The sequence below is a fragment of the Sitodiplosis mosellana genome, unplaced genomic scaffold (genome assembly GCF_009176505.1).
Source record: "Sitodiplosis mosellana isolate CC-2019 unplaced genomic scaffold, AAFC_SMos_1.0 Smas_scaffold_47, whole genome shotgun sequence".
Classification (NCBI taxonomy): domain Eukaryota; kingdom Metazoa; phylum Arthropoda; class Insecta; order Diptera; family Cecidomyiidae; genus Sitodiplosis; species Sitodiplosis mosellana.
In genome coordinates, this window is record NW_022595289.1 from 822,750 (window position 1) to 843,881 (window position 21,132).

Here is a 21,132-nt window from a genome sequence, read left to right on the forward strand (position 1 = left end):
GCATGTATGCCACATTTTTTCAGAAAATGATTAGACCATTTCACTCATTTTTGTTGTTTATCGGTCTGGTGAATGAGTCCATTAGAAATTTATACTTATATTGATTTCAATTCTTTCAGCTTTTCATGAGGCGCTGGGTGACGCAATATCATTATCTGTCTCAACGCCAAAACATTTACAGACGTTAGGTCTGATTCAGAGACCAGTTGATGATACAGCACATGAAATAAATTTCCTTTTTTCATTAGCCATGGACAAGGTAGATTTCAATATTTTTTTACTTACACGGTATTCACAACGAATTCTTATGAGAACATAATGTTCAGGTCGTATTTTTACCATTTGCATTGGCAATGGATGTTTGGAGATGGGATGTGTTCAATAAAAATGTTGTTGCAGATCATTATAATTGCCACTGGTGGCTGCTAAGGTAAATTGGTTTTGTCGTTTTGAAAATATCTATAAAATGAAGTAATTTACCTATTTTGTGGTTTCATTAACGATTTAGAGAACGGTATGGCGGAATTAAGCCCCCAGTTCTACGATCGGAAATGGATTTTGATCCAGGGGCAAAGTTCCACATTCCGGCCAATATTCCATACATTCGGTGAGTTTAATCACAATAAACATAATATATTATTGTTATTTCAATTCGAATGGGACCTACTTACGTTTAAGACATTTGCGGCTACATTTTTTGATAAGGCTTTTTCGAGAAAAAAAACCCAAGATTGCAAAAAACGACTGAAGTTTTTCGAACAAAAATATCTAACATAGCTGAGTTTTGTGATTGGAAGCAAAACGGTTTAGGCTTTATTATCAAAGGCAAATAGATAGTTAGATAACGAATACATATATTTATGTAAAACAAAGATTTAATGATGATTCACGATCAAACGACTATGTAGAACCATAACTGAATCGGTTAGAATTATTCAACATCATTAAATAACATAACTCTTGCGTATGAACTTTCAGCATTTCATTATTTTTATTTAATAATTTCGCATAATTCTGATCGAGTAAACTGATTTTAGTCCGAACTTGAAGCAGGGAAGGCATCTTTAAACTCAAAAACGGAATTTTCATCCCAATATTACAACCAAGGAACTTGCTATCTGTCCAGCCACTGCTGTTAATACTAGCTTGCAATAGTGTTGAACAGCAGCGGATGTTGGTTGTGTTGCTATACAATGGACACACTGTAAGCCTCGCGCACCAACTCTAAAAAGCATGAACATGCATATGCTATTGAAGCAACGGTAGCATACACATTTCTCCGTTGGCTTTTTTGGGTGTACGTGCATTGTGTCACAGTATGTCGCGTGTATTTCACCGCGATCAACAGTTTGCTGGGCAGACAGCAAATACACGGGTCTGTAATATTGATGAGAATATCTTAGATATTTCCTGATGCAAAAGTTTCGATGGAGCTTGTTCGAAGTTAATATAAACACAAACATTTCTCTAAATAATTTCTTTTATTCACATATATATGAATTATATGGTCTTACAAAACAATAAAACGCTTAACATCTATTACGAATTAGAATATTTTTCGAAAGAATTTTTGTCGATGTAGTGAAACTACACACAAAACTGCAACCTAGAGGTAGAGCTTGAAAAATACATATAAACATATTGAAAGCGCGACATTTTTACGCTTTGCTTTTCTTTGTTGATGCATAACCAGCAGATAAGTCTTGTAATCCATTAGCTGCTTCAGCATTCACATTATTGCTTAAATTACTCTCACTTCCTTTTCCATCAACAGGAACGTTGACTTTTTCAATGTATTTTAATGGCTTTTCGACATTGACTGGCGTAATTTTTTCTAACTCGATTGGTTTCGGTTGCTCAACCACAGTTTTCACTGGAAATCGCACCTAAGTAAAAGTATAAATGGATTGCTTATCAATCTCGAAAATTGACGTGAATCATTCAGCATCCTTAACGATCAAACCATAAAAATTTGTTTTCCATAAAAAGAGTACATCCCACGTACCTCTTTCACATTTGGCACATGTATCTAAGAACAAAATATTCAAATGTTAGTGTAATACTTAAAATTTATGTGGATGGTGTCTTTTTTGCTTCTATTTCTCGTCTATCATTTAATTTCTCTGAAAAAAAATAATGTACTCACATATTTTTCAACGGGAAATGTCACAGCGATGGGAACATTCACTAATAATTTGAATAATGGGTGTATAAATTATTATTAGTAAAGTGGAAAATTATAATTATCGTATGCAAAACGTCCAGAATAATTGAGATTGTGAATGAAACGACTGAAGAAATTCAACTCAAATAAAGCATTTAAGGAGCGTGTTTCGAATGTCTTCTATTTTCGAGTTTGAGAAAAGGAAATTAAGGCGTATTTACCTGGAACCCCAACAGGTTTTGGGACTGTCATTGCCAAAAATAAAATGCATCAGTTTGAATGTAAAATCATTGAAATCTCAAAATTTGGTATTACCTTCATATGGAACGGGCCTCTCAACTGAAAACAAAAACAACGAAAAATTTAATTTTCAAAAGAAGAAAAATAAATAGCAATAAAACATTGGAATATTTGTATATTACCAGCAATCGGTACAGCGTATGGTACTTTCTTCTCAATTCTCACTGTAAAGAAGAATATATCAATTCAAACAAATAAACAGATTATTTAGCTTCAAGAGATCAATACAACCGTATCCATTTCCAAAAGTATTGACTTGCCTGGGACTAATTTTTCAGTTTGAACGGGATAAGGCTGAAAGTGGTTTGGAAATAAGTTTAAACCATTTGAATGAAACCCCTCGTATATAGTTTTACTTACTTGTGGAATGGGGATTCCAACTGGCCTGTCTACGTACACTACATATCGCGAACAAGTACCAAATCAAAATTATATTAATTCTATTAATATTTGGAAAAAAACAGAGAATACGATGAAATATTTTTATTCAGATGGAATAGAAAAATATCTGATATTTTTATGCGATATTTCTATCCCATCTGAATAAAAATATCCCATAGTATTGAAATAATATCCCACTCTGAAAAAAAATCTGCAACATTTTTTTAAATCACCTTTAACCGGATATTTAACAACTCGTTCAACAGGGATTCTTGGAGTTTTCCATTTGTTAGGCAGTTAATTAAGACAGTGAAGATGTTTCATGAAAAAATGATAATAACGAAACAAAATTATAAGTTTTATGCACAATATCTTCTTCACATCATAATTGATGTCAGTTTAATCACAGTGATTAAAACACTTGTCGAAATATATTTTTTCTATTATGAAAATGAAAACAATCATACGGGTGTGGAACAGGCACTGGCACTGGTATACGCTCTACTTTTCTGATTTCTACCGGGAACGGTTTATTAAATGGAATATTTATGGGGACTAATATGAAGGAAAAACAGAGAATATATCTTTAAGAAGAGGCCGGAACAAATGAATCGAAGTATCATGTGTTACCTGGAATCTAACGCCATTATGTTGAACCAGTGTCAGAAACGATGGAACAAGCGTCATGCAATCATTGCATTAGAAACATTGAATGATAATTGAAAGTAAATGCGAATGTGGAAAACATCATTGATTTTTTTACAAAAGATCATTAGACCAGAGAATTATTACTCACTTTTCTTTCGATCGGATATGGGTGAAACTCTTTCATGATGATTGGTATAGGCTGGATTTCGGGAACTCGAATAAAGTAGGGTACCTAGTTTGATATCAGAACACATTTCGTTAAATTGCTAACGAATCCAAAGTTTGATGTCTTTGGGTGATTTTTTTAAGAGAACGTACATATTAACAGAGCGTGTTATTAACTGATGTCAGCAGCACTGACTGACGTATTGGAATACAATACACTCCAAAGCTCATACCACGCTCTGATCTATATATATAAAACTCATTGTGTGTGTATGTGTGCGTTTGTCCTATTTTTTTTTATTTTCATGATTTTTTAATTCCTGGTTTTAATGGTGAATATGTCGTTAGAATTCTCGCGGCTTAAATAGCAGATTCACATATCAGTTTTGATTTTCGAATTAAATTTTCAAAAAATTGAAGAAACAATTTTTTTAATTGTTTTTCGATACAACGTACATTAATGTGGATTGATGGCAATGAAATATTGGTTTTGGAACAGAGTTGAACATGGACACCATCTCGGTCCATCATGGTCATGTTAACACGACTTAACACCATGAATAGTCAATATGGGTGTCATATGGAAGGTTTTGGAACGGGAATGAACATGGACACCATCTCGGTCCATCATGGTCATCTTAACACGACTTAACACCATGAATAGTCAATATGGGTGTCATATGGAAGGTTTTGGAACGGGAATGAACATGGACACCATCTCGGTCCATCATGGTCATCTTAACACGACTTAACACCAATTCACATATGAAAAAAATGCGTGTAAAATCAACTCCAGAAAAAGGAGCAACTTTCCCAGAAAATCGTCTTTGCTTTGAAAAAACAAGTATGGAACATACGAAATGACAGACTAACATTCATAACTGAATTTTGCTTTTTACGTCAAATTATATCGTCATCTCACTGAAATGCTTATTCATCTTTCTTGATTGAAAAAAAACTAACTGAACGGAAGAGAAACCGAACTAGCGCCCAAGCCGAGCGAAGCGAGGCGAGGAAGCTAGTCTTAAGATATGGTTCGTTCTACTGAAATATTGATCAAACTGTAAATTTTTCAGTTCATCATTGACAAGCTATATCATAGAATTCCTACATTTTTTATGATTTCAAGAAAAATGCTAATGTTTCAAGCAGGACTGGAAATTTGTACGGCATTAATTCGGGTGTGCTTATTTACAACAAACTCACTTTTTTCTCGATGGGATACGGCTGCGGAATGTGAATCGGCACCTTGATAATCTAAAATACAATACAAAGAATTATTTTTGTTTGATTTTCAAGACGAGGTTAACAAAACTTAGAACTTCTTTAAAGCTAAAAATTTAAATTAAATCACAATTTATCTTATTTCGTTTTATGTTCAATTTTATTTAAAATTCTGCACAGGTGTTAGATGTGGAAAAATCTAGTAATAGACATGTGTTGAATGTCGATTTTTGACTTTTGTTATGACGAGTGTTTTGGTTCATTTTTTTTCGGCAAATTGTTCTGCGATTTGAAATGGTAAATCTTGTTCATCGAGAATAATCGAGAAAATGTCTTACTTGTTTTATTGGAACCGGTATTTTTCGTTCTACAGGAACGGGGGTAATAATTCCAACACGAACTAAAAACGATATTATAAATTCATTTTCAGAATCAATCGCGAGATTCAGTTTTTTTGTAATTTACAATTGAAACAATTTCCAATTCAATTGATTGAGTATATATAATGAGTCAGTCACTTGTACATGAACTCTATCTATATAGTCTCACCTGGAATGGGCACAATTTTCTCTATTTTGTACGGTACATGTTTGGTGATGGCGATCGGCACAGGGACCTATTCCAGATTCCAGTTCCGGGACCAATAAAAATGGTTACGAAAGAAGAGAAAATGAAATGAAACATTTTCATATAACATAAAAAAAATTGGCATTTTTTTGGTACACAAGGAATAAAATCTATTCCACCTTTTTGATCATTGTTATGAGTTTTTCTTCCGTTTTCTCTGAAGACAGAGGTCCTGGACTTTCATTTCCCCACTGTTCACCATCAGATAATCCATTATCGGCAGTTTCGATGGGAATTGGGAATGTTTGGGACACATCTGGATTCGTTGGCAAGTCCTCGATTGCATGGGTCATTAACACCAATAAAAGTACACACAATTTCGTCTGAATAGAAGAACAAGCGAAAACAAAACGTGTTGAGCATAAAAAACCGATTGAAACAATGCATAAAAAGTAAAAACATCATTAAATCAAAAGAAAAAGTTAACTTAATTATATAATAATTGGCTGAGATGTTGCATGCGAACACTTGCGCTGGCGTAGCGATTATTTTAGTATTGTTTACGTTAGATGAACAAGTTTTCGATTTTAAAAGAGATATGATGCTTGAACTTCAGTTTGAATAACTACATCAATGAATATTTGATGCTCTTGCTAAGAGTTTGATTCAGTTTTCCAGCAAATCATCGTAAACCTTATTTTTATTTGTATACACAAATAAATCAACAATTTCGCTTGCAACTTTATTTTCAAATCTTTTGACATTTTTTTTCTCCTCACTAAACTTCAGTCAACTCAATGTATGTGATATTTCCAAATAAAGTGAACCATCAACCAACAGCAAAATATCATTCACATGGCTTTATCGATAATCACATATAGATGAATTAGCACTTCAAATCAAACATCACCACCATTATAAATGAATTGTATTGCATGCATTTCTCATATTAGAACTGAATCACATTTCCCACTGAACTTGAACATAATCTTACCAGCCAATTCATAGTTAATCTTATGCACTATATCTTCGTATAGGGCACATGAAAATTGACTTTTTTCAACGACGTCGGGTTTTAAACTATTTCCAAATCAGCCAAGTGGCTTCTATTTATAGATGATTTTCTCGAGTTTGCAGCAAATGTTAAGTGCTTGCGTGAGAAAACGAGCAGCTGCTTGTGTTTGTTTCCTTGCAGAAAAAATGAGCATTATTTCCCATTATCAAAAACATCGTCTTCGCGCAAGAAAAAAAACCTTTTTTCAATTTCAAAACGAACGAAGAAAGTAAAAATATTTAGTGTTAAAGAAAGAGATAAACATATCTACAGTACTACACACTAAGAGAGAGAGAGAGAGAGAGATGAGCGCTGGTGCATACCCATGTAATAGCTATTACTGCTGGCAGCAACAAGAAATCAAAAACGGTGAAAATTCGAAGAAATTTACAATTTTACACATGTAAGATTAATGAATAAAATTGCCTCTCTTGTTTTATTGCAACAGTGTGGGGTTTTCATTGAACTTGAAGAATGAAAATATCAACACCAAAAGCACCGCATTTGACATTCATTCGATCTCCCAATGTTAATGCATGTATTTTTAGCCATTATGTGTTGATCCATGAAAATGAATATATTGAAAATTTTTCGGTAACATGCTTTGAATGATAGGAAGTGGAATAAATGTGCGAATTTTATTATTGGTTTATTTGGTATAAATATATATTAATATATTTATAATATTTACATTGCTTTATCATTTAATTTTCTACTCTCACAACAATCTATTTCTTTTAAAATATTCATTAATTCTCTGTTTAACAGTATTTCAACTTGTGTTAAAATCAATTAAATAAGTATCACACAATGTAATGATGATTCTTATTTTCTTTATGAACTAAATGGTGGCTTAATTGCAACAAATTTTTTATAAAAATCATTGTATGTAGCCAGTATATGATTGATTGGTTCGAATCTGGAGTGGTATCATACTGGCAGAGATAGAAATTTCGTGTCTCTCGATCATTGCCATGGTGTTCTATTATTTATTCTGTTCATAATGTGTTATCGTTGATGATTTATGTCCGCATGTTACATTATGTACCATTAAAATTTTAGCAATTTTTCTTCGTTCGCATGATCATTTGTAATTCCAGTAATCGACATTCGTATGGTGGCAACTTGAATCCATGCGACCATTTCATTTTAGGCAGTGCAAATAGTAAAAATTGCTTCTGAACTCAATTCGAGCAATCTTTTCAGCTTTGGGCTCCAAACCTGTGAACTATATTCAATAATCGGCAGTATGAATGTGAAAAGTAGTTTCTTAATGTTAACATATCCAGTATGACTCCCAGGTCCTTTATCACATCCACACGATCAATTGGTTCGTTGTCAATGGCATATTTAAATTCATATTTCAGCTGTGATATGATATAAATTTTGATTTCTTGACAATTAACGCATAACTCTATTCAGTTTGACTATATAGGGGTGGGGCTATTCGACGCAGTCGACTTTTCTCGAAAACGCCGACACTATATGTCAAGTGTGATCTATTGAAAGTTTCGTAATTTTATCCTCCATATTTGGATGGTTAAAACTTTTATTTTAATTCACACACAATCGCTGAAGCTTGAAAAATGATATAAAAACGAATTTTCAGAAGAAAAATTGTTTTTTCTCGAGACATCTCATCTTTCTAATTTTTTCTCTCAATATTTTCATGTATCTTGGAAAAGATTTGATTTGTTTTGTCATTTCAAAGAAAAAGGATGATTAACCAATAAAAAATCATATTTGGTGCCTTATTTTCTTGGATAATTGACTTTAAGTACGGGTTGAAAAAAGGGTGCGTCAGTTTGCCCCGGCTGCGTCGGTTTGTCCCGAATGTTCGGGCCAAATTATGTGAAAATTCATAGGCACAAGGCTTACACTCATGGTCAGAATCAAATTGAAGGACAATATCAGAGAGTGCATATTTACTGCTGAGTGGGCCTGAGCTGAGCTGAATTTGCTGACTCAAGCACCTGAAGCGATATTTTAATGCACTTACGGTACAAAAGTGGCATTGCTAGCTGAGGTCCACCCTAATATAATTGATAAACAACGTGGACCCCAGCTAGCAATGACAATTTTGTACCGTAAGTGCCTTAAAATACCGCTTCAGCGCCTGAGTCAGCAAAATCAGCGCAGCTCAGGCCTACTCAGCAGCAAATATGCACTCTCTGGACAATATTTAGGCCCAATTTTAATTACTTGATTACTTTGAGTATTTTTACGTGTAATTTAATTTAATTTAGAATCATTTATTTTGTTTTCTACAAATATTACACTTTATTGAGTCAAAATTGCTCAGATGTACATTTCGAATGCTAAGCATAAGCATTCATCTTCGGTGAGCTGACGATTCAAACTAACGTTTAAAGCAAAATTCACTTGACACAAAAATTCAAAGTGACTTGATTTTTTCCTTTGGAATTGCAAACATATTTCTCCATGGCTACTGACAAATAGTTATAAAAAATGTTCAAATATTGCATCTTCAATTGGACCTTCGTCTCCGTTCATTAAATTTTCTTTTTTCTTCTAAATTAAAAATGATTCATTTGCGTCCAGTTCTCTGTTTTCATGGGTGTTGAATGTCATTCAATGCCACTAATCTGTAGCCATCTCTCTCCGGCTATACGGTAAACAACAGAACCAACACTGAACATAAAAATGATATGTTCAATTGTGTTTGTTTCGTTAGTTTCAACTGTGCCGCTACGAGAGGTCACTTTTGTCGTTTCTTGTTGTTATTTCACATGTAAAATTACCATTGATTTTGAAACGAGGATGTCTGTTTTACGTAATTTTAAGCTATACTTTGCCCTACTTTGTGTCTACATTTGGATTCTCTTTGGGTCAAAAACGCGTAACATTTTGAATCCCAATTTCGCAAAATAATTTGCTGTCGTCCATTCAAATATCATTGAGTCCATTTTAGTAGTTGACCATTCAAACCCATAATGTTCAGCTTTTGGTTGATTAGCTCAATATTGACTGAATTAAATATCTAAGCTATAACTAAATAAATAGCATCGGTGTGGTTTTGTTTTTCCATGTTAATGTTAGTTCTTGTACGTGATGTAAATTTGCTCAAATTTGTGATTGTGGACTTCTCTTTAACGAATCCATTTTGGCTGTAATCAATGATATTTGTCATATGGAACTTAAGGTGGTTTGCAATTATGGAATCAAGACATTTTAAAAGCAAAGACAAGTTAATTGTTATTTTCGCTTTAACACCCTTTTGTGAATTGGCCGTACGTAGGATTTCTTACCTCCCGAAGTTATACAAAAAAAGCTTACACTTTATTTCTTATTAAGTTTCAAGCTTTATTTTAGTTGTTCATTAACACTGAATCAAGTGCTGGCCGAATAGTATTGAATACATTCGATGTTTTCAATATGCAATTCAGCAGTGTTATAATTTATATTAAGCATTTGAAAAAGTTCATAACGTTCAAAAGTATATTTATATAACATTATAATGTTTTTAATTAGACAACGTAAATTCAACGTATATATTTAAAAACAGTTGAAAGTTCATTAGAATTGACATAACACCGCTCAGAATTTTCTTTGGGCTCTCTGTAGAAGTAGACTTACGCGAAAAAAAAGTCATTCGCAACTTTTTATCAAGTTTTGTTGGTCAATTTTTTCAAACGCCCAATATTACTTGCAATTTTTTTTCAAATAGGCTTAGAGAAAAAAAGGGTATTATTATTATTTTGCATCATTGTGTTTTATTTCACAAAAGCGAGCCTTATATTGTCTATAATGGCGCCAATATCGCTAAAATGTTGCCACTATCTACAGTCCCTTGAGGGGAATCAATAGCTAAATCCAAGTCAAACGTGAAGAGAATAATTTCTTTCTCATTGAGAATAATTTCTTAAAGAGTAACTAACGTCTGGCCCGAGTGGAAATAGAATTGGGTGCGAATTCAAATTGAAGACAATGTTTATAGGTAGAATTTCATTTTTTTTACTTTTAATTTTGATTTTCGACACTTAATAACTAAACATCGAAGTTGAAAGATATTATAAATTATAGATGTAATAAATGTTGTATGCACGTTCGAAAACTGAATGAATAGCTGAGCAGCACGTCTCAACATTCTGATATTCAGGTGTCAAAAATTATCTCTGATTTAAAAACACATGTTAGATTATTATTTGTTCTCATTTTTTGTGTGTATGGAAACAACGAAATATCACAATATGAGTATATTTGCATGTATGATTCAGAGAAAATTGATCGATTTCCCGTGTCATCAATACCCGTGATCATGATGTTCTTCGAATCCATGATGTTCGTCATGTTCGTGGTGATGTTGATGATCCTCTATAACGGGCACGAACTCTTTCTCTGTATAATGAATTGGTTTATGAACGTGTACCGGATGGTGCACATCAATTTCAATGGGCCTTGGGACGGGAACAGCAACTTTCACTAAATTCATAGACAAAGAAAAAAGTACAGAATTAGTTGAGGGAAACATATTTACAGAGATTGTATGTTTGCTGCCGCATAGCGCCGCCTTATCCTGCCTTTCCCAATAGTAGACATCTATTGAACGCAAAAAAATATGAATCGACGTGCGCTTCACTTCAGGCAACTCAGGCACGCTCACACAGTTTCTCTCTCTCTCTGTATGTGTGTGTGGATGGAGCGCACTTTAATGTATATTTTGTTTGCATACAATTGGCACATATAATAACGAGGCGCTATATCACAGACACTTCACAGTCTCGGTTTTTGAGCTTACCTGGGTATGGAACATGCTTTACGTGTGGAACGTGGACCGTCTGTTATAGAAACCGTTAGAATAATATTCATTTTCAAAAATTCTGTGAAGTCAGTGAAATCATAAAATTGCGATTCACATCTTTTTTTATATTACCTTTTCAACTGGGACGGGGACTTCATGAGGCACTTTCACAGTATCTGGTACATAGGCAGGTACATAGAAAAGAATTGATTACAAAAGAGAAGCACTCAGATTGAAAAAAAAAAGCAATCCGTTTAGTAGCTCTAACTAACTACGAAATATTCAAACAAATATACGCAAATTCACTTCTGAGAGTTGGAAAAATTGGGATGGCTTGTTTTTATAAAACGTCCAATGAAATTTACAAAAATATACCACGGACTTATTATGTTAATTTGGCGTTTATTGAGGCAGCTGTTTTAAGACAGATTGAGATTTACCCATTGGTTTTCGATTCTCTTAACGAAGTTTACTCCGACATTTGATAAGAAAATTACACTCTATTCCTAATTCTGAGTAAAGGTCTCAACAAATGCGTACGAAAACTGAACATCTGAAATGTCTTGAGAACATACAACATTTTAACACTTGGCACAGGCTCTGCATAACCCTAACAAAACAAAATAAAACGCGAATTTGCGATGAGCGCATTCAGTGAAGTTCATTTCAATTCGTTTACGTCGTTAGACGCACTCATGAACGCGACAAATTGAACGCATCAACAATGTTCCGTAATGAAAAAAAAACATTTTTTTTTATAAAATTGATGTTTATCACGTGCTACGCTCTCACAAAAATCAATTTTGCACATTCGTGACATTTTTATTCTTTGTGTCTACTTTATTAACAAATATAAAAAAGATTCAATAGTTTGCGGTAAACATTGAACGATCTGAGTCACAACTTTTGACACTTGTCACGTAGCGCTAGAAGTGAGCTGTCAGATGCTTAGATGCAGGAACTTCGACACTTGGTTACCGTTTTTTGGTAGTCAAGTAAATTTCAACATTTTCTACAACCGAAAATTATTAAATGGAACCATAGATAGATTCGTTTGTTGAAGTTTGCTGCTTCGTATAGAAGCAATAGTGTATCGTGAGTAAAATAAATAATTCTGGGTAATACGGAAGAACTTGAAAAGAGCTTTGCTACACCAAGTATTAAGGAGTTTTCATTAGTTGAGTTTTAAGGTAGTTTTGTGGCCATTACACATGTTTATAAACTTCATTAGACATTTAAATCATGAACTACTAAAAGCAGTAACAAAACAGAGTGCAAAATAATGCTTGATTGTCATCACATTACTCAGAATGAAGTTTTAGATGAACATTGAACGTCTTTAACTTACATGGAACTGGGTGATCAACGGGAACAGGGTACGGTTTATCGACTATCCCGGAAAAAAGAATTGAGGAAATTTGATAAATTTGATTTCATTTTACTCGGTCTGGCCGTTCAATTACTATGTTCACATTCCAACGCATTTTTATTGCATGCTAAACATGAAAGCAAACTTAGTGATTGAAAGTCCAGTCAGTTGTTAGCTGAATGAATAAAGTTTATTATTAGAATGAAAATAACTGCTATTAAGCAAAATTAGACTTTTTTCTCGGAGTGAAAGCTATGAAATTATTGAATATAATTGACAATTCAAACCTGGGATATGAACTGGGTACGTTGTCTGGAAATATAAATCAAAGTACATTGAATTAAATGATTGAATTAGATTTTATTATTTGCTTGGGTTTACCTTCCTAATCACAGTTACTGGAACCTTCTTTTCAACTATAAAAAAATTTGGATAAATGATTAGATAAATGATTGGATAACAACAAATGCAAAATTTAAAGTTTTTTCGTTTTGGAAATATATATGATTGAGACTCCATCTCAAATTCAAAACTCCAAAATCATGGCTATTGTTAGTCCGAGCAATCTTAATATGTGCTTGTCTGTGAGCCATTTATGCGAAAATACTACGAACCATGGACTGGAACCGGCTTTTCCACTGGAACTAGATTGCATAAAAAAAATTTAATTAGCATAAGCTTAGAAATTTTTTAGGTCTATTTGGGGGAATGTTGTTTTTGGGATTTGGCGAAAATAACTTTCTTTTAATTTTTTTTATTAATCTCTGGTTGGCACTATTGGGGGTCGCTATTCGACTTTGACTTCATGAAAATCAATCAAAGCGAGTTCACTCATTAAGATGGCCTATTCATAAGAACGTTACCATACTTAAGCTTTGATACATACCTGGGATAGGATGATCGAAATATTCTTTTACTGGGTAATGCACAACCTACAAATAATTTATACAAATAAACGTTATTCACAAGAACATTGAGTTTAATATAATATGATATGTGGAAAACCTTTTCAACTGGGTACGGTCTATCGACTGGGATATATTCTTTAACTGGGACGTGGATTTTTTTCTCGACTGGGTATCTATTGGATTCAATACAAATAATGGTTATTGATTTACATGAACAACGATTGTGATATAAAAGTTTATTTATTGGGCGTGTGAATTATTTTTTTTTTGAACTATTGGTCGGAGTAGGTGTAGAGTTACTCTTTCGGAAAAACATGAGTATATCGAGACATACTCAAAATCAAAGAGTATATACTCTGAGTATATACTCTCTTACTCAAAGAGGGGGAATGTCGAGTGGGAAATCACTTAAAAGTAATTGAAATGTCACAAGTAATTATGATAATAGAAAAGTAATTTTTCTCGAAAAAAATTAATTGAGGTAGATGGCAACAATAGTTTGGTTATGTCTGTTCGGCATAAACCACATACCCGAAGTATTCTTGTTTTCCATTTCAAATTCCATTTTTCGATATGAGTATAGTGGTTTGTTTAAAACGTTTGTTTGTTGGTTTGACAATGTCAAACTTTCACATAAACGTCTAATTACTTTCGTAATTTACTAAAGTAATATCGTGCCAAAAAGTAATAGAAAAAGTAATTGAAAAGTAATTCAAAGAGTGATTTCCCCCTCGGAGTATGTCGAGACATACTCATTTTCCGTTTGTATGGGAGTGAGTATGAGAGTATGAATTATACTCTCTTAGTCCGCCCACCTGTAGAGGGCACCGCAATCAGTGAATTGAAAATGTGTGATTCATCCATGTCTCAAATAATGAATCAATATTGAACATATAACGCCATCTGTTAGCGTGACGTTGAACATCTGAGCGCTTCGCGCACTTCTGTCACAGCGATACAAAGAGTAAGGCTGCGCAAAGCGTTCATAGAATACAACAATTTCTTCGTTATGCTTCGTTACACTAACAGATGGCGTTGGCAGTTGCTCAATATCAGAATACATGTAAATGTCAAAGCGATATTTGGGACCATGGATTTGCCGTATATGCATGGTAACCACGGCGATGAAGCTACAACAACAATAACACGTATTTCCAATGTAAATATAAGACGAGCTCTACTGACACGACGCTTGTGGTGATAGTTGAAGATTTCAATCACATAAGCGTATGCATGGCCGATAATCAAGTAGCCATTCGCGCAAACCGTGTAAATCCTATGCTAGCGTGTCTGTATTGTGTATATATATTGACCGCTCAACGTGTGTTGTGTATATGACCACGAGAGGCAGGTCGAATGTTGTCTTCAGTATGGATTTCATAGCCGCGGCGGTAACCAATCGTTGTATAACAATTTCTAACAGCAGAACGGAAACATTTGCATACACACACACACAAATATATATTAGAAATTGAGGACCTCACTAATAGGGAAAGAAGAATTTTCCAACATGTCAAAAAAATGTTTTCCCTAATCGCAAAAAAACTTTGGGTGCGAATTGAGAAAAAAAATCATTTGACCTCAATTTCTAGTATATATTTGTGTGTGTAATTCACTGATTGCATAATGGCCAAAGAAGCAGTTGTATATGAATACCCGCTATGCACTCGCTGTATTCTACAAACATTGTGCCCTTTGATTACGACTTGTTTCACACGATTCAAAATCACCCAAGTGGAGAACGGTTCGCTCTTTTTTTCAACGGGAGGCTGCAACATTGACATCTTTCCATACTAATTTGACGTTTGTCAGTGGTGAACGATTTTACAGCGCCATCTGCACATATTTGACTATTCAAAGTGAACTAGCTGTCATCAGTATCGATGAGTCATCGATGCTCAATTTTGGGTCATAAACGGCGCATTTGCAATTTTCAATGTACCGTTTACGACCCAAAATTGAGCATCGATGACTCAAAGATACTGATGACAGCTAGTTTACATTGAATAGTCAAATATGTGCAGATGGCGCTTTTTGTGTTTGAAGCGCAACGTTGCAGCTGCCCGTTTTTCAACAACTCGAAAAATGATACGATCCGTTCATAGGGTCAAAAACCGTTTTTTTCTCGAAATTTTCCCTGTAATTTGCCTGAAATTCGGACAAAAGATAAAGCTTCCGATTTACAACACTTTCATTAGTTTATACTTTCATTTTGTTATTGAATTAAATGAGTTTTTTTTTTGAAAAAAAAAGCGAAAAAATATATTCACACTCCCAAATGAAAATGACATACGGTGCTGGCACGCCAATTTTTACGGGAACATGCACTTCCTTGGTAACGGGGTATGGTTGGGGCACGTAAACTTTAACTGGCACTGGACGATCAACTAAAATAAAAGAGATCGATCGTTATTGTCTTTTGTAATTTTTTTTTGCCAATCACACAGTCCAAGACGTGTTTTCTTTCTCTGGCACAGGAGCTGGACTAGTACCATGCAATATTCTAGGTCACCCAGAATTGAGAATAAGTAGCATTCTGTGCTCATTGGTAAATAGTTTTTACCTTCACCGTTTTGACATCTCAGCAACACCGAATTTCTTGATGAAAATCAATTTTTTATGTATTTTTCGTTTTTTTCAAGTCTATGACAATTTGGGAATTATTTATCTCGCGATTTTAGACCCAACGAATATGAGCAAAACTAGGTATTGTCTTCAAGACTTCGAAAAATTGGACAAAAATCACAAAATTACCTATTTGTAAGGAAATCTCAACTCTTATGGCTCATTCTGAACGCAGAGCTAAAATATCGTGTGGTACTAGTCCGGCTCTTGTGCCGTCGGACTATGTTAATATAATGAATTGTTTTGCATAATTTTAAATATACTAAAACGGCTTATTTACCTGGTACATGAACTGGATAATGAACCTAGAAAAAAATAATACAGATTATTCATTTGTCCATAAATCCCACATGTCAAAATGTATATTCAAAATGGTCAGAAAATCGATTTGATTGGAAAATTGGTGTAGTTTTGTCAGTTAAAATAGGTTGAAATTGGGGGGGAGTTGTATTCTTTAAAATAAAGAATAAACTCGACCGCTGAGATGCATTTTTCAGATTTTTCTCTCATTTAAACTTTTTTGTCTAAAATTTTGATAATTGTTGAGTCAGCTGACCAAATAATGGTAATTTAACCGTATATTTGTAGAAGGTAAACATTTACATATGCTATATAGTATGGACCTAGGAAGAAAGAAATTTTTTTCTGAATATTTTCATTTTAGCTTAAAGCGTTCCGAATTCTTTGAAACTCGTTTTCCAATTATGAAACTACTTTGAAATGTTACTTTGGATTATATTATATTCATTGCAATTACAGTCAACGTATATTTTTCCTTCAAGTCAAGTATTTCTGCTCTGGATATTGTGGAACAATTTTGACGAATAAGACGTTCAAATGCGTATTTCAATTCAATTGAAGATATCAGAAAGTTAAAGCATTATACAACTTGAATTGGAAAAATTATAGTATATATTTTAATGTGGTCATATAGTCTCAATTACCAACAAACGATCAAACAATTGCTTAGAAAAATTTCTTCTCTAAAAAGTTCATTCTCTTACCAAATTTTTGGCTTTTTGCTTATAATATTCAACAATTTATTTGACTATATATTTCTGTAAGAGCCAAAATACATTTATTTTCCTGTCCATTGTGGCTATATGATTTTGCGTTTCAAACAAAGCCGATTTCTTTATATAATAAATCCGTATATTACCGTCTTTTCGACTGGGTAGGGAGCGGGGATGTGCTCGGGCACTTTGACGATCTCTTTCACTGGGTACGAGGTATGCTTTACGACTGAAATGAATTCACATTTTTATTATCCAATTAAATCCAATTTCATTCAAGAACAACATTTTCATAAAGAGTTCCCTCGAAAAATGAATATTATTCATTATGCATTCACAAGAATTAAATGCACATATAAAAAAAGAATAATTACTTGGATACGGATGAGGAACACCAACTTTGACTAAAACGAAAAAAAAAATTAAAATATGACGTCATTATTTGTTAAAATTGTATGGATCGAGAAGCGTCATTTATCTAAACTACACTATTTTTATACTCAAAATTGTATAAGCATAAAAAATATTGTTTTTTTCATAAGTCCAAAATGGATTCATTTTTCCTGCAAAGCAAACATATTCAGCCAGTACTCGGCGGTGTCAATAATAAAAATGCATAACAATTACCTGGATACTTAATAGTTTTCACATGTGGGACATGTACCGTGTGGTAATGCGGTACGGGAACTGGCACCTAATACAGACAAAAATGGAGGCACAGGGAACAATTGGAAAAGTTATTTAAAAAAATTATAATTTTGTGGTATTTTTTAATGAAGAAGAAAACAAAAAAAGAACGGTCTAGAAATGAACACTGATTGTGATTTAAGCCGCGACATTTACCTTTTTTACATCGTAGATGGTTTTTTCATGATGATGGTGCAAGTGATGATGGTCTTCTTCATAACCGCCGAAATCTCCATAACCTTCTTCGAAAATTCCGCGCTTATCATGCTTTTTTTCGGCGTTGTCTGCTTTTTCAGCAGCTCCCTGTTTTTCACACAAAACGCTCGAAACCAAGCACAGGGAAATCCCTGCCAAAACAATCTAAAAGTAAAATAAATGTTAGCACGTTCAACTGTACACAACTTAGGAAAACTGTTTCAAAAAGACCACACTCTGTTGAAAATATTTTCATTTGATTACACAAAGTAACAGGTATCAGTTTCGTCGTATTAATTTTTTCTGGCTCCGTTATTCACTTCGAATTATTGTCTATTGTGATAATATTACATAAACACTAATCCACAAAACGAACAAAAATAGATAATTCATAAAAGAGCAAAAAACGAAATGATAGAAGGTTGTTATTTGAGACCGATGACTTTCGATTTCAAACAAAACTATGTAAATTAAAATAGAAATGTGCGCTGAAGTAAATTTACATATGTATGCATAGGCTTTCAGTAGACAATAACAAATGACCACAATTTCAGAGAGATCAAACACTTTATTGAAATCATCGATCAAGTCACAACATTTCATCCGTTCGATCAATTTAATCACTCAGTCCACTACACTCGAATCACTCTTGCGATTCAATTATATCAGTTATATTCATACATGAAATTTTTTTTATTTTATAAAAATGCAATTCGTATATTTTCACCCAAAAATGTAACTTTAACGCTTGACGTTGAGCACTAAATTCAACTTCAAAAAAACAACCAATCCGTACCATAGACTTCATGCTGTGCGATCCCAAATCCGTGGCCTAGAAAATGACTGTGTTGATTCTTTCCGAAAAATTGCCCGAACCGACTAAATCGAGCTCAATTGAGATACTGGTAACGATTTTTTCTCTGTCACCACCTTTTATATGTTTTTACAAACACCAAAAATTGGCAATAACAATATGATTTACTTTCCCCCCTGATGTTTACATTTCATTCGTATAAAATACGTTGTATCATAGAGGCAACGACATGAAATTTGAAGCGAAACAATCTGTGCATACATTGAAGGAACACCAATCCAAGCCAACAAAAAACATAAAAGCTCGGCTCATTATAGTCGAAGTAGACTGAACGTATATACTGCATCTTGAGCACACAGCCACGAAAGTGAGCGTCTTTTGCTACTGCCGCCGCATGTAGTCAGAGAGCATAACAAAGCGGCGAATGCAGCGCAACATGTACTGTACACACTGTTGAAAGAAGAAGAAAAAATGAAAATAAAAGTCCAAAGCGATATTGCAGTGACGAATGTAATTCAAATAAAATCGAATGCTGTAATATAGCGTGCATTGCCATTAAAACTTAATTTTTAATCTCTTTTTTATTTTTGGCTGACGTTTTTTTTCATTGTTTGTTTGTCTGCGAGCGGCTTACAAGCGACGTTCTTCACAAATGATGCAAACTAACGGGAACAAGAGTAGTACATGTTTCGTGAAAGGAACCATTATTAAATTTTGTTCGATTTTGCCAATGACTTTTCAATGAGCATACATGTATACACATGTTTCTTGTAGATTTATTCAGCCTTCTTTTGGACAGAGAGGAGCTTGATTCAAATTGTCATGTATTACCATAACTAGAATTAACTATTCTCTGTGCAGTGTACGAAGAAATAAATGCTTTGGTTACGTTGCAATCCAATATGTGCAGTACACTATTATTCTATTGAATAGTGAACAACTAATTGGCTAAGAAAAGTATATAATACGTATATATGCATACGTGTATGTAGGTATGCATGTATATCAAACAATGAAAACGAGGTTCGAAGCGCATTCGCGCGTTCAACTCTACTCACTCAATGTGAATTTCTAAAACACCAAAACAGATTCACTTTTCTAGCTATCAGCTGAGAAAAGACAACGAGAAGCTTATCGCATATTTATGCAATGTATTGAATGTTTTATAAACTTTTCTCACTTCATTTTTTATTGGAAATTTCAATGCGAGATTTCTGTGAATTTTTTCTGTTGTTTTTTTCTTATTCAACCATTTCTCTTTCGGAAATTCTTCTGTATTTATTTATCAAGTTAAAACCGCTATATGCGTCGCTTCTGCATGGCACAGAAAAATCTTTCACTTCTTTATTTCGATTGCATAATAGTGTAAATGCATTCGCATTACATACACATTCATTCATTCGTTCGTTCGATCCGACGTATGTTTTTATGTGTATGTACGTGTTTATGTTTGTGTGTATAAAGTGGGTTTATACGTGCTTGTCTGCTTGATGTACGTAGTGTTCATTTTAACGAAATTAACAGCGATATTATTGTTACATCATTTTACAATATCAACGTGTACCACAGACAATGAACGCCGAATGAGGAAGCGAGAAAGATAAATGAACACATACATGTGATTCTTGAATGAGAAAGTGACTATAATTACTAGAAATGTCTGAAGAGCGATAAATTTGCTTAAAAAACAGGAATATAAATATTGGAATAACTTTACTTTTTCTATACAATAAAGGAATTTTCAATTTCTTCAGCCAATAGAATTCTTGTATGATGCATGCCAAAAATAGAAATCAGCACAGTTAAATCGAAAAACATGTAATATGCAGATTTTATTATTCGTTCATACGTTGAATTACAGAGAATAAAGACAAGAAATGCTGGCTTTTTTTCTGCGTGTTATAGATTATGTTAGACATACATTTGATGATGATAATGGCGATGATGATTATCACCGTCTTTTTTTTCATGTTGAAAACCATGAATAGCTTACGCTGAACAATTCATTGCTATGTACACTACCGTGCAAAAGTATCATGAATATTTTTTGATGAAACCTCTGTGATTTACTATTGAAACGTTGTAGAAACTATGCACAAAATATCAAGAGTGCAGGTGTTTCCGAAATATGTTAATGAGTCCACCAAAAATGGTCAATTTGTATGAAAAATACCTAGTGGTTCCAAACTTTTGCACGGTAGTGTATGTGAAAGATGTTATTCAAATTTATGGTGCGAGACAAATGAAGAGAGACTG

At 33.6% G+C, this 21,132-nt stretch overlaps 2 protein-coding genes across 2 annotated transcripts; both read right to left on the reverse strand.

Moving 5' to 3' along the window:
• Window positions 1–1,504: 1,504 nt before the first annotated feature.
• LOC129570243 (titin-like) lies at window positions 1,505–18,989 on the reverse strand. Its single transcript, XM_055449783.1, has 26 exons — window positions 18,859–18,989; window positions 18,024–18,227; window positions 17,808–17,874; window positions 17,555–17,584; window positions 17,327–17,409; window positions 16,448–16,472; window positions 15,836–15,929; window positions 13,640–13,715; window positions 13,521–13,566; window positions 13,249–13,278; window positions 13,016–13,050; window positions 12,922–12,946; window positions 12,614–12,655; window positions 11,398–11,441; window positions 11,263–11,302; window positions 10,771–10,946; window positions 5,629–5,832; window positions 5,432–5,498; window positions 5,221–5,282; window positions 4,865–4,915; window positions 2,587–2,644; window positions 2,480–2,503; window positions 2,386–2,409; window positions 2,147–2,187; window positions 2,006–2,029; window positions 1,505–1,886 (listed from the first exon to the last, which is right to left on the reverse strand). The coding sequence occupies exons 1-26, from the start codon at window positions 18,868–18,870 to the stop codon at window positions 1,659–1,661; spliced, it is 1,812 nt and encodes a 603-aa protein (XP_055305758.1). The 5' UTR covers window positions 18,871–18,989; the 3' UTR covers window positions 1,505–1,658.
• On the reverse strand, window positions 3,458–6,520 carry LOC129570203 (zinc finger protein 512B-like). Its single transcript, XM_055449711.1, has 6 exons — window positions 6,444–6,520; window positions 5,629–5,832; window positions 5,432–5,498; window positions 5,221–5,282; window positions 4,865–4,915; window positions 3,458–3,725 (listed from the first exon to the last, which is right to left on the reverse strand). The coding sequence occupies exons 1-6, from the start codon at window positions 6,453–6,455 to the stop codon at window positions 3,618–3,620; spliced, it is 504 nt and encodes a 167-aa protein (XP_055305686.1). The 5' UTR covers window positions 6,456–6,520; the 3' UTR covers window positions 3,458–3,617.
• Window positions 18,990–21,132: the final 2,143 nt, after the last annotated feature.

Coding starts and splice junctions, on each gene's coding strand:
- LOC129570203 (XM_055449711.1), bottom strand. Junction 5,499..5,628: donor TCATAACAATGATCAAAAAG/GTGGAATAGATT, acceptor AATCTGGAATAG/GTCCCTGTGCCGATCGCCAT. Junction 5,283..5,431: donor GAAAATTGTGCCCATTCCAG/GTGAGACTATAT, acceptor TATCGTTTTTAG/TTCGTGTTGGAATTATTACC.
- LOC129570243 (XM_055449783.1), bottom strand. Junction 11,303..11,397: donor TCCCCGTCCCAGTTGAAAAG/GTAATATAAAAA, acceptor TTTCTATAACAG/ACGGTCCACGTTCCACACGT. Junction 2,188..2,385: donor AAAACCTGTTGGGGTTCCAG/GTAAATACGCCT, acceptor TCAAATTATTAG/TGAATGTTCCCATCGCTGTG.